We start from the raw sequence: 12867 nt of genomic DNA on the forward strand, positions 1-12867 counted from the left end.
CATGGGTATGCTTGCTTACTTAATAACAATGCGTGTGTGTGCACATGCATGCCTGGGTGTTTGAACATTATAGGCATTATAAGCTAAGGCCATAGCATCCCCAGGCATGTGCCAAGTCATAAATCCGCAGTAGAGAGACCTCTGTGGCTTAGCAGTGTCTAAATAAACTGTTGGATCAGACCATATACTAAACCTGTGATGTAAGAGCAAATGTTACAGAAAGAAAGGGAACTGTCTGAGGGATTTCTCCATAAAGTTGCTCTAAAACTTCTTGCCCTTAAATCACCTGCAACATTCTATAGGTCTAAATATCATCTCCTGTCCCGAATAGCAGGGACTGTTGGCTAATGATGTGATCTACCTCCCATCTGCCAGAATATAGCTGGGATTATAATTTTCTGCTGGCAGGAGATGGTGATTTGAATCAAAGGGCCCTCAATCACATGTGAACCCACCTTCCTTCCATCTCCTCCAGAGATGTGCGGGTCCGAGTGGTAGAAGAACGCAAGGTGGTAGGTAGTGTGTTGGTTAGCACTGGATTCCTTTCACTTATACTGGTAACCCTGGGAGCTGGGGGCACCAGGCCAGGTACTGGAGAGAAAAAGAAGACTGGAATAGGTCGCTGTGCCCCAAATCTCTACATGTGTGCCAAGGGCAGCATCAGGAGAACTTGACAAAGCAATCTTTTAGCTACACTGATCTTGGGCACCCTCATTAGTGGCTCTTCTCAATACTGTAATTAATAAGGATTTGATTTCCAATATCAATAGCTCTGGATGGGCTAGCTGACTCACAAAGACCAGAAAGAGCCCGGCAGGTGTAGCTCAGTGGTTGAGCATCAACCCATGAACCAAGAGGTCACCGGTTCTATTCCCATTCAGAGCACATGTGTGGGTTGCGGGCTCCATCTCCAGTAGGGTCGTGCAAGAAGAGGCAGCCAATCTATGTTTCTGTGTGTGTGTGTGTGTGTGTGTGTGTGTGTGTGTGTGTGTGTGTTTAAATACTAATTCCTTTTTTAAAAAAAATATATTTTATTGATTTTTTTTACAGAGAGGAAGGGAGAGAAATAGAGAGTCAGAAACATCGATGAGAGAGAAACATTGATCAGCCGCCTCCTGCACATCTCCTACAGGGGATGTGCCTGCAACCCAGGTACATGCCCCTGACCGGAATTGAACCTGGGACCCTTCAGTCCGCAGGCTGATGCTCTATCCACTGAGCCAAACCGGTTTCGGCACTAATTCCTTTTTTTAAAAAAAATATTTTTTTATTGATTTCAGACAGGAAGGGAGAAGAGAGAGAGAGAAACATCAATGATGAGAGGGAATTGTTGATTGGCTGCCTCCTGCATATTCGACCGAGCCCGCAACCAAGGCATGTGCCCTTGACCAGAATCGAACCCTGGACCCTTCCATCTGCAGGCCAACACTCTACCCACTAAGCCAAACCGGCTAGGGCTATGTTTCTCTCTTATCACTGATGTTGCTATCTCTCTCTCCCTCTCCCTTCCTCTGACTATGAAATCAATAAAACATATTTAAAAAACAAAACACAAAAAAGCCCTAGCTGGTTTGGCTCAGTGGATAGAGAGTTGGCTTGCAGACCAAAGGGTCCAGGGTTCGATTCTGGTCAAGGGCACATAACTTGCTTGCAGGCTCCTCCCCAGTCCTGGCCCTGGTCATGCAGGAGGCAATCAATCGATGTATTTCTCACACATCAATGTTTCTCTCTGTCTTTCCCTCTCTCTTCCACTCTCTCTCTCTAAATCCATGGAAAAATATCCTCGGGTGAGGATTAAAAAACAAACAAACACCAAAAAAACAAAGGCCAGGAAAAGAGAGTAATGCTTGGGCCAATTTACCAGACAAACTTATTACTCCCAGTCACTCCTCTCTTAGACCCTCAGAGGAGGATCCCACCCAGAAAGACAAAGCTGAGACTGCTGATCCCCTACCCTTCCAAGGGCTTTGCTGTTTCAAGGGGCCATTCGGTCCAACTTACAAAGGGAGCAGGGCCGGCTGTCGGGCTCATCAGGACAGGCACACACAAAGTTTGAGGCTCTGGCAAAGCAGAGGTGGGTGCAGCCACCATTGTTCACTCCACAGGCATTGGTTCCTGGGGGCAAAGCAGAAGAATGTCTGGCCTGGGACAGGATTAAGTCTCCCAATTTGACACTTCTCAAAAAGGAGGAAATGCAGGGCTACCTCGTTTCCAGGAAGGGTATAACCACAGAGGACTAAAAAGGTCTAAGAACCAAAAGGCTCTGCTGTGGCTCTAATTGTCTTGGTCATGAACAGTCCTTGAGGGGATCCCCCCTACACAGATGGTAAGGAAGTAGGCTTAGGACCCAGGAGCCCACCTGTCTGCCGCTGAGGGGAAACCACAATGATATCCATGAGTCCTTCCACATTCGCCAACACTGTCTCCTTGTTCCGGCCTGAGTACTTGTCAACACGCTGGATTGACTTGGTCTGCCAGTCTGTCCAGTAGATCCACCTGTCCTGCTACTCAATAGGGAATCCCAAAAAAGAGGAAATATTATTCAACAGTCAGACCCCAGTCCAGCTTCTGTGCCCGTAGCATGTGCATGCCCTCTGCTGAAATGCTCTCATCTCAAATCCACCAGGTCAGCTTCTGTGCATCCCCAGATATGACACTGTCCAGGAAATCTCCCCCAATCTATGTAGCATTTACCATTCTCTCCTCCATGCTGTTCTGTGCCTTGTCCTCACTTCTACAAGTGAGTGTTGACACGCTACAGTCAGTTGTTTACATGTTTGTCTGTCTTGTCAGGTCAAGTTCTTCAAGGACAAGAATGTGTTTCATTCATCTCAGTTTCCAACACCTCACACTTACTTAGTACTTGGCCAAGTTGCTCAACGAATGAGTGGGTTCCAGTACCTAGCATATAGGGGTAAATTGGAGGGTCCTTCTAAGGTCCCTGCTCTTCTGGGCCTTTCACTCAGAGCCCTGGGAAATCCTCCAGTTACTTCTGTGGGCAGCTGCCTTCTAATGCAGTGATCCTGAGAATCTCAAGTAGGGGTGGGTTCCCTTCCTGCCCCTGGGGTATACATCAGAAACCCCCATGGGAAACTTGCAGATTGAAAAACCATAGTCAATATTATCCTGTAGTTTTACATTTGGAGTATGGGGTGGGGGTGGGAGCCTATAATAAGTAAAGCCAGACAAAATCTTATTGGCTGGTAGGCTATAATGTAGAATACATACAGAGAAGTAGATGTTTGTCAAAAAGGGACAAAGATTTTTAAAGGATTGAGAATCCCTGTTTTGGTCCCAGGCTTCGTAGAACTCCTTTTTTTCCTTCCCTGAATTATTTTACAGGGTTAGAACTCTCAAAACTGACAGCCAGTAATAATTAAAATGATTAGAAATAATAAGCATTGAGTGCCAGAGACTAATGCTCTGTGTATATTTGAGGAGGATACTGTTATTAAACTCATTTATTAAACTATATATAAGTAAGTGAAGCTTAGAGAAGTTCAGTATCTTGTTCACAGCTGCACAAGTTGCACAGTTACTTAATGACACAGAAGAACTTGAACCCACACAACTGGCACACTGGAGGTACTCAATGAGCACTTATTGTCTAGCTACCTCAACATTCTGGCTCTTAGCCACTCTACCCTCCTGCCACTAAATGGGCTGCCTGAGCTCAGATGTTGGGGCCACAGCACTAGGATCAACTGGGGAATTTGTTAAAATGCATATTCCTGGGCCCAACCCTCATGAAGCAGATTCTTTACATCCAGAAACATGTATTTTAACAAGCTCCACAGCTGATTCTGCACACCACCACTTATGAGCCACTCCTTCGAGTGCTGGGACATGGGAGTGGTGGGGCAGGCCTAGCAGGACACATGGTGGTGGCAAGGATTCAGTGTACAGGAAAACACCCCTAAAATGAGCTTCCATAGCACACCTGTTCAGTAGCATTTAGGGTTGAGGCTGCCAACTTAGAGCCCCGAGGAAATACCCCCGGTTAAGGAGATTTAGCTAACTTTCTTGAGCTAGTACCTGAGTGAGGGCAAAGGGGTGGGACACATGGCTGACCAAGACCTGCCGTAGCTTCCCATTGAGGTCAGCACTCTCAATCCGGTCCAGATGTGCATCTACCCAGTAGATTCTGTGAAGGAAAGGAGAGGAGAGTGGCTGCTCAAAATGCTTGCCAGGGAGCCCAGTTGCTCTCCCCGTCCCCCTCCAGGGAGCTGCCTGTCCCTTCCTGAGCTGAGCTGGCGAGAGCTGTGCACAGTCAAGAAGCACCATTGATGAGAGGTCACTGAGTCCCAAAGCTGAAGAGAAATTGGTGACTCCTAAGTGGGGAGGCCAGTGCTGTTTTAAGGGGAGGTGGCGGGGGAGGGGGGCAGGAGAGCAGGCCCTCTAATGACCTCCAAGGAGCCTCCACCAAGTCTCATCTTCCTACCTAAGAATCTAAGTCAAAACTCCTATAAATGCCCTTCAAGAAGAGACTGGGTCTACAAAAACCTCACTGAGGTTAAAGGAAGAGGGCACTCCTCTTCTCCATCCCAATGCCTGGGTGACTGATTCCTTTCCCTGCTCCTGAGGGCAGAAAGGGGAACTGACTACTTCAGAGCTCCTTTCACCCCTCTCCTGCTCTTTAGCATTTTTCATCTAGACCAGGAGTTGCAAATTCCAATATCTGAAGGGATCAGGAGAACAAGGAATATGAAGTCCTATGCCCTTAAATGATGGGGGTAGTGGGACCAGTGGTCCAGCCAGAGGACATGCTCTGCTAAACACACTCAAAACCGGGTAAACCAGACAAATAAAATGCACCTCAGAGACGAGGGCTGGATTCAGCAACCCCTGCTCTAAGAATATGTTTGCTTGGCCTTCTCACTGCTTTCTCTTCCCCACCTACCAACAGCTTTCCATCTTTTTGTTTTCACTACTTCAATCTCAAGCATCCTCTCCTCCGCCCACCCTATTTCCAGGAGGCTGTTTGGGACACGATTCCCACCTGCGGGTATCATAGTCCAGGGTCAGGCCATTGGGCCAACCCAGGTCTGTATTGATGAGGACCTTTCTCTCAGAGCCGTCCAGGTTCGCCCGCTCAATCTTGGCAATGTGGCCCCAGTCTGTCCAGAAGAGGTACCTGAGATACAACAGTGACATGATCATCGAGGCATGGGAAGATGGCACTCAGAGCTCGAGAGAATACAAGGGACACACTGATGCCACTCATAGATAGGCACCCTCCATTGGCCTCTTCACCAGACCCTTCTGCCCTGGGTCTCTTTTCTGCAGGCCAAGAACTTACCCCTTCCTGGGGAAAACGGCAATGGCCCGAGGCTCATCCAGGCTGTTGTTGACCAGCACTTTGCGGCAGGAACCGTCTAGCCTTGATGCTTCAATGGTATTTCGGCCTGTATCTGTCCAATATAGATTTCTGGCCACCCAATCCACGGCCAGCCCGTCGGTGGTCTTCAGCCCCTGCCCGATCACTGTCTCCATGTTGCTGCCATTCAGATCTGCTCGCCTTGGGGGAGAGCCCAGGGTTGGATGACTGACCAGACTGAAACCCCTTTAATCCATGTTCCCATAATTGTATCCCTCTGTATTGTTAGCTCCATAGAGGCAGAGACCAAGCATCTGTAAGTGCATTCCTCAGCATCTACACAGTAGGTACTCAAAATATTTGCAGAATAAATACTTCTCAAGAGTACAGAGTGTTTCCTGCTATAAACAGGGGGCATTTTTGTCCATGTCTTGCCAGAAGAAGGGTTAATAATTTCCCCTATACCTTAGGGAAGGAATAAGGATTGCTAGGGAGCCATTATTTTTAAAAAAGGCCAATTTGGCAAAACCTACAGGTGTATTTTTACAGAAGTCTTACGCCAGGGAATTCAGGATGGGGGCCATGCCATAAACATGTGGGGACTTCTCTAAACATATGCCCACCTGCCCCCAGCATGAGATTCTCCAGGGAGAACGAAGGAGAGTGCCCTTGTTCCTGCACATGAGAATCTCTGCATGGTAAACCCCTCTTACTGATGGCAGAGCACCATTTTCCTCAGCTGTGTGGGGTAAAAATATTAAATACAAATAGAACAAAAATATGAAAACAAAACAATACAAAAACCTAGTGAACAACCACAAGCCTTGGTGTTGGTCAGCGCTCCTGTTTCACAATACAGATACATGGTTTAGCTACATGGCTGATTCTTCCATGAGTCTTAGCAGATCCTTGGAGCAATCCCAGGGCCCGGTGGTAGGGATTAAAGGCTCCAGGCCCCCAGCCTGACATTATCTGATCTTTTCATTTGCTTTACATACTGAGCTTCTATTAATCTTTAAATGCCTTGGTGTTGGTCAGTGCTCCTGTTTCACAATACAGATACATGGTTTAGCTACATGGCTGATTCTTCCATGAGTCTTAGCAGATCCTTAGAGCAATCCCAGGGCCTGGTGGTAGGGATTAAAGGCTCCAGGCCCCCAGCCTGACATTATCTGATCTTTTCATTTGCTTTACATACTGAGCTTCTATTAATCTTTAAATCAACAACAAAAAAACCCCCAAAAGGCCCTGTCTGGTATGGCTGGGTGGTTAGAGCATCAGTAGGCGCACCAAAGGGTAGCGGGTTCAATTCCTGGTCAAGGGCACGTACCTGGATTGCAGGTTCGATCCCAGTGCCCAGTCCGGGCGTGTGCAGGAGGCTACCAATCGATGTGTCTCTCTCACATTGATGTTTCTTTCTCTCTCTCTTTCTCCCTCCCTTCCACTCTATCTAAAATCAATGGAAAAATATCCTCATCCTCAGGTGAGGATTAGCCAAAAAAAAAACACACCAAAAAACAAAAACAACAACACACAAAACCCCAAAAGTTTGAAACTCTGTTGTAAGTGATAACACTACAAAGTGAACAAGTCAGGATCAGAACTCACTACCTAAGTTGTCAATTCACTGAGTCCCTTTAGAGGTCAACACAGTCCCTAACCTCACCCACCAGGGACTGGAAGGAGGCCTGTGGCCTCTGGAGGTCTCAGGGATACTCATACCTGATAACATCCAGGAACACGTCTGTGTAATAGACTTTTCCATCCACACTGTCGTAGTCCAGAGAGATGACATTGTTGAGCTCAGGGACAGGGACATGCACATCTGTGTGGTCGCTGGTGTCCAGTGAGATGCGCCGGATGGAGCCGCGGCTGGAGAAGAGCAGGTAGGTCTCGGGAGAGGGATCACAGGTCTTCCCATCTCCCTTCAGCTGGATGCCCGTGGGGCAGGCACAGGAGAAGCCAGAGGGCCGCGGCAAGCAGAGGTGGGAGCAGCCACCATTTCTCGAGCCACACTTGTTAAAACCTGGTGATGAGAGAGAGAGAGAAGCATGGGTTTGGACACCCTGCCTGGAATATTGTCTGAATCTTACAAAGTTTCTTGTGCCTGATTTTCGGCTGTTCTAAATAACAGGGTTTGCCTGGCAGGGATGAGGTAGAAGGGGCAAGAGTGTCTCCATGGGTCCGTTGAAAGTGACAGCATGATGTAGTTGTAGTACCAGCCATACCAGAAGGGAACACAGCCTGATCCTGGAAGGGGCTTAGATAAGTCCCTGTCTCCGTGATTATAAAGAAATCTCTGTGCTCTCTGATGTTGTGATACCCCCAGAAAGCCACAGGCTCTGGTTCACAGACCTAGGGGGGTCTTCTCACCCAGTGGCTGGGCCCGGTCCACAGCCTGGATGTCCATGAGGCCTGGCAGGTTGGACCTCACCAGGATGACATTGTTGCCGGTACTCTTGTCAGCACGGTGGATGCTCCGAGTCTGCCAGTCGGTCCAGTAGATATAGGAGTCGAGCAAGGTGAGGCCATAGGGGTGCTGCACAGGTGACACCAGTGTGTGACGATTGGCACCATTTAGGTCAGCGACCTCAATTCGCTGTAGAGGAAGGAGAGGGTAGGACTGGTTATCAGTCAACGAGGAGCTCTCGGTGGAGATGCCAAACAGACATCTCCCGTCTTCCCAGGTTCCTGGGAAGCAGCAGGAGCAGGACTCTCACCTCGGTGTGGGCATCAGCCCAAAGAAGTTGGGAGCTGGCCTTGTCCACAGTCAGGCCATTGGGCCACCCCAGGTTGTTGTTGATGAGCACTGTCCGGTCTGAGCCATCCATCCCGGACCGTTCTAACTTGGCGTTCTCTCCCCAGTCTGTCCAGTACATGTACCTGGGCAAAGAAGAATACTAGCTGGTTATTCCCTCAGCTCCTGGATATTGTCGGTATTTATAATGTGCCAAAGCCTGTGAAAAAATTTCACATCTGCAAGATGAAAAAGTTCCTGATATCTGCTTCGCAATAATGTGAATTAAGTTCACACAACTGCACTGTACATTTAAAAATAGTTAAGATGGTAAATTAATATTATTTTTTTACCACTATTAAAGAAAAAGTACTCTCCCTATATTATCTCACTTAATCCTCACAAGAGTCACAAGGTGTGACTCATTTCCATTTACCAGTACAGGTAAGAAAGTTGAAAATCAGAGAGGTTAAACACTGAACTTAAAGTGACAGATGCAGCTGATAAATGGTGAAGGAATTTGAATCCCAGACTTCTGAGTTCAAGGCTCATGCTTTTAACCTCTACACTATGCTGCCACTCTGAAAGGAGTCACAGAGAGTGAAACAGCCGCAGGAGGCCGGTCTGCGTCCCTGTGAAGCGCGCTTGCTCTCCATTGCCCACGTTCACCCCATCCCTAGCCCCAGCCAAGCTGACCCATCCTGGGCCCAGAGCCAGCTCTCACCCCATCTCATGGTACAGTACTATGGCTCGGGGGCTGTCAAGATTCTGCCACACCAACACTTTCCGCATGGACCCGTCCAGGTTGCCCACTTCAATCCGGTTGGTTCCAGTGTCTGTCCAGTATACTTTCCGGCCAATGGCATCCACTGCGAGCCCATCTGTGGTTTGCAGGCCTGCAGGAAGTCAAGAAGAGCACACTGGCTCCTGCCTTAAAACAGATGGGCTATTTCCCCAGCTCTGTAGCCAGACAGGCGGTCCCTGGGCTGGGAGCAAGGCCCACCTGTGGTGATGATGTCCTCGTGCTGTGAGCCATCCAGATTGGCACGGCTGATCCTGTGCAGCGTGCTGTCTGACCAGTACACTTTTCCTGGAAAGGGAAGGCTTGGCTCAGCCTGGACCCCCTACCCCCACAAAGGGACATGCACAGCTGACTCAGGCCCTGAGACACCGGGGCATGACAGAGAGCCCTGTAACCTGTAGCAAGGAAATCAATAGAAATGTAGCCCTAGCCAGTTTGGCTCAGTGGATAGAGCATCGGCCTGCGGACCAAAGAGTCCAGGGTTCGATTCTGGTCAAGGGCCCGTACCCCAGTTGCAGGCTCCTCTCCGGCCCAGGGTCCTGATCGGGGCACATGCAGGAGGCAACCAATCGATGTGTTTCTCTCACATCGATATTTCTCTGTCTTTCCCTCTCTCTTCCACTCTCTCTAAAAATCAATAAAAAATATCCTCGGGTGAGGATTAAAAAGCAAAAAAGAAATGTAGAAATGTCATAGCAGGATAGCTCTTGGCAGAGAGGGAGAAGGGGGCCAGAAACCTTGCCCTCATAACCAAAGAGAACGTGCTGTAGAGACAGGGCTGACATTGTGCCAGAAGTAATGGTGAGCCCCCAGGTTCTTAGCAGGAGGCAGAGATAAGGAAATAAGGAAAGCAAGGATAGCAGTTGCTATAGGGCAGGGACAGGAGGCCAGGGGAAAGGAGGGCCGCACAGACCTTCTTGGGGATCCACTCCAATGGCAATCGTGTTCTTCATGGTAATGTTGATTGGTACCACCACATCGGCAAAGTAAGGGATGTCCAAGGACACCATGCGTATGTCTATCCTCCTGGCGAAGATGAGGAAACTATTCATGCCTGCCCAGGTGGGAAGAGAAGGAAAGGACAGTCACCCTAGCTCAGCTGTGAAGAGGATTTGGAGTGAGGCAAACGGAAGTTTATGCTCTGGCTCTGTCGGATTCTAGTTGAGTGATCCTGGACAACTTATTTAAACTGTGTACCAGAATCAATATCTGGAGCATGGGGACTATAACTGGGTGGCCGTGGGACTAAAAGAGATCATGTACAGACAGCAATGAATAGCGAGTCTGATACAGTCATAAATGATAGCTCTTTATTAATATTATAGAAGACTCTCTTTGAAGGACCCTTTACCATGAAGTTTTGAGAACTTTATGTTAAGTTAAAGAGGGATTTTCCCCCAGCCTGGGAGGCACAATTCACAGTTCCTTTCCAACTAAATTTCCTGGGAAGTTAGAATTCCAACAATGCAGCGTCCCGGAGAAACACTGACTTCCAAAACCTGGGCAGCTTCTCACAAAAGCACCTCATCTAAGGGGAGCACCATTACATTGTAGATAGCATACATTTTAATATTTATTATGAGTGATTTGGGGCAGCTGGGACTAAAGTAACTTATTCTAACCAAATCTATAATGACGATTTCCCAACAGATATAAATGAAGTGTCTGAGAGAGGAGCATCTTTTATGAATATGCATGAAGACACCCTAAGAACTAGTTGGGGCCTGCCTCCAATCCTGTCTACCTGTTCCCCGGCCTCTGTCCTGGACCGCTCCTCTTTTCTAAAAGCTCTGTCCCTCCCCTAAACCTCTAGAAGCACCAGGACTCACGGTTTCTCAGACCACATTGGAGTCCATCTACAGGGAAGGAAGAGAGCCACTGCCCCTCCCTCAGAGGCTCCCTCCAGGTTTCTGATGCTTAAGACTCACCTGGTGAACATATCTTGCCATCAGGCATCAGGTTGATGCCCGTGGGGCAGGTACAGCTGAAGCCACTGGGATTTGGGGACCGAAGACACAAGTGGCTGCAGCCACCATTCTCCATAGCGCATGGTGTGGTCACTGGGAAGGGAGGAGGAGAGGGGTCAATAATGAGGACTACAGCACAGGGAGGCCAAGAAGAAGCTGGTGGGGGCCAAGGGCTGCTCACCTGGGGGCCGCCGGCGGTGGAAGACGTGGATGTCCATGAGGTTCTCCAAATTCTCCTGCAGGGTCTCCCGGTCCAGCCCCGTCAGCCGGTCAGCGCTCTGGATACTCTTGGTCTGCCAGTCTGTCCAATAGATGCGCTCTTCATAGAGGGTCAGCCCAAACGGGTGGGGGAGCTGGCTTCCAATCAGCACCTACCAGGGACCCAGCACGTGTCATCCCCCAGCAAGGTCCCAAAGTACTCGGCAGTGCCTGAGCACTCGGGCAAGGAGCCGGAATGCGGCTTGGCCGCTACTGCCTGCTGTGTGACCTCATGTGATCTTGCGCAAGAGCTGGTTGTCAAATCTCTCTGCGCCTTAGTCTGCCAATCTGTGATAGGATTGTGACAATGCCTGGTTCCAAGGGTTGTGTGATGATTGTAAAAGATCATGTATTATTTATATAATCTCAAAGTATCTGCACAGATTGTTTATTAATTACAAAAGGAAAAGCAACTTTACAATGGACATCCTCTTAATGATTCAATTCAAGTTCATATCATAACAATGTGATGAGTCAAGATCTGTGCCTTACTGACGAGACACACTGAGAACTCAGGACTTGACTTCACTTAATGTAGTATGACTGTCCCCAACACATAATCTGAATCTAATCACAGGGAAATAGCAGACAAATTGAGGAATATTCTAACCAAAATAACTGGCATTTCCTCTTTAAAAATACTAAGGTCAAGAAAGACACAAAGCCCAGCCCACGTGGCTCAGTAGTTGAGAGTCGACCTATGAACCAGGAGGTCACGGTACAATTCCGGGTCAGGGCACATGCCGGGTTGCGGGATAGATCCCCAGTGTGGGGCGTGCAGGAGGAATAATGAGGACTACAGCACAGGGAGGCCAAGAAGAAGCTGGTGGGGGCCAAGGGCTGCTCACCTGGGGGCCGCCGGCGGTGGAAGACGTGGATGTCCATGAGGTTCTCCAAATTCTCCTGCAGGGTCTCCCGGTCCAGCCCCGTCAGCCGGTCAGCGCTCTGGATACTCTTGGTCTGCCAGTCTGTCCAATAGATGCGCTCTTCATAGAGGGTCAGCCCAAACGGGTGGGGGAGCTGGCTTCCAATCAGCACCTACCAGGGACCCAGCACGTGTCATCCCCCAGCAAGGTCCCACAGTACTCGGCAGTGCCTGAGCACTCGGGCAAGGAGCCTAATGCAGCTTGGCCGCTACTGCCTGCTGTGTGACCTCATGTGACCTTGCGCAAGAGCTGGTTGTCAAATCTCTCTGTGATAGGATTGTGATAATGCCTGGTTCCAAGGGTTGTGTGATGATTGTAAAAGGTCATGTATTATTTATATAATCTCAAAGTATCTGCACAGATTGTTTATTAATTACAAAAGGAAAAGCAACTTTACAATGGACATCCTCTTAATGATTCAATTCAAGTTCATATCATAACAATGTGATGAGTCAAGATCTGTGCCTTACTGACGAGACACACTGAGAACTCAGGACTTGACTTCACTTAATGTAGTATGACTGTCCCCAACACATAATCTGAATCTAATCACAGGGAAATAGCAGACAAATTGAGGAATATTCTAACCAAAATAACTGGCATTTCCTCTTTAAAAATACTAAGGTCAAGAAAGACACAAAGCCCAGCCCACGTGGCTCAGTAGTTGAGCATCACCCTATGAACCAGGAGGTTACGGTTCAATTCCTAGTCAGGGCACATGCCCGGGTTTCAGGCTTGATCCCCAGTGTGGGGCATGCAGGAGGCAGTCGATCGATCAATGATTCTCTCTCATCATTGATGTTTCTATCTCTCTCTCCCCTTCCCTTCCTCTCTGAAATCAATAAAAATATATTTTTAAA

The 12867-nt window shown here is 48.5% G+C and overlaps 1 protein-coding gene across 1 annotated transcript in view; it reads right to left on the minus strand.

Annotated features, from left to right (window-relative positions):
- The window catches only part of LRP4 (low density lipoprotein receptor-related protein 4), a 39212-nt gene that overhangs the window by 10234 nt on the left and 16111 nt on the right, over positions 1 to 12867 (minus strand). Inside the window, exons 21-34 of the mRNA XM_014543289.1 lie at positions 11930 to 12119; positions 10785 to 10916; positions 9770 to 9910; positions 9058 to 9144; positions 8779 to 8950; positions 8038 to 8200; positions 7691 to 7916; positions 7040 to 7343; positions 5300 to 5518; positions 5000 to 5134; positions 4036 to 4144; positions 2360 to 2504; positions 2002 to 2115; positions 456 to 591 (exon numbers count right to left, since the gene is read on the minus strand). Of these exons, the coding sequence (XP_014398775.1) occupies positions 456 to 591; positions 2002 to 2115; positions 2360 to 2504; positions 4036 to 4144; positions 5000 to 5134; positions 5300 to 5518; positions 7040 to 7343; positions 7691 to 7916; positions 8038 to 8200; positions 8779 to 8950; positions 9058 to 9144; positions 9770 to 9910; positions 10785 to 10916; positions 11930 to 12119 (2273 nt within the window). The remainder of the gene's footprint in view (positions 1 to 455; positions 592 to 2001; positions 2116 to 2359; positions 2505 to 4035; positions 4145 to 4999; positions 5135 to 5299; positions 5519 to 7039; positions 7344 to 7690; positions 7917 to 8037; positions 8201 to 8778; positions 8951 to 9057; positions 9145 to 9769; positions 9911 to 10784; positions 10917 to 11929; positions 12120 to 12867) is intronic.

The sequence above is a fragment of the Myotis brandtii genome, unplaced genomic scaffold (genome assembly GCF_000412655.1).
Source record: "Myotis brandtii unplaced genomic scaffold, ASM41265v1 scaffold324, whole genome shotgun sequence".
In the NCBI taxonomy this organism is placed as follows: domain Eukaryota; kingdom Metazoa; phylum Chordata; class Mammalia; order Chiroptera; family Vespertilionidae; genus Myotis; species Myotis brandtii.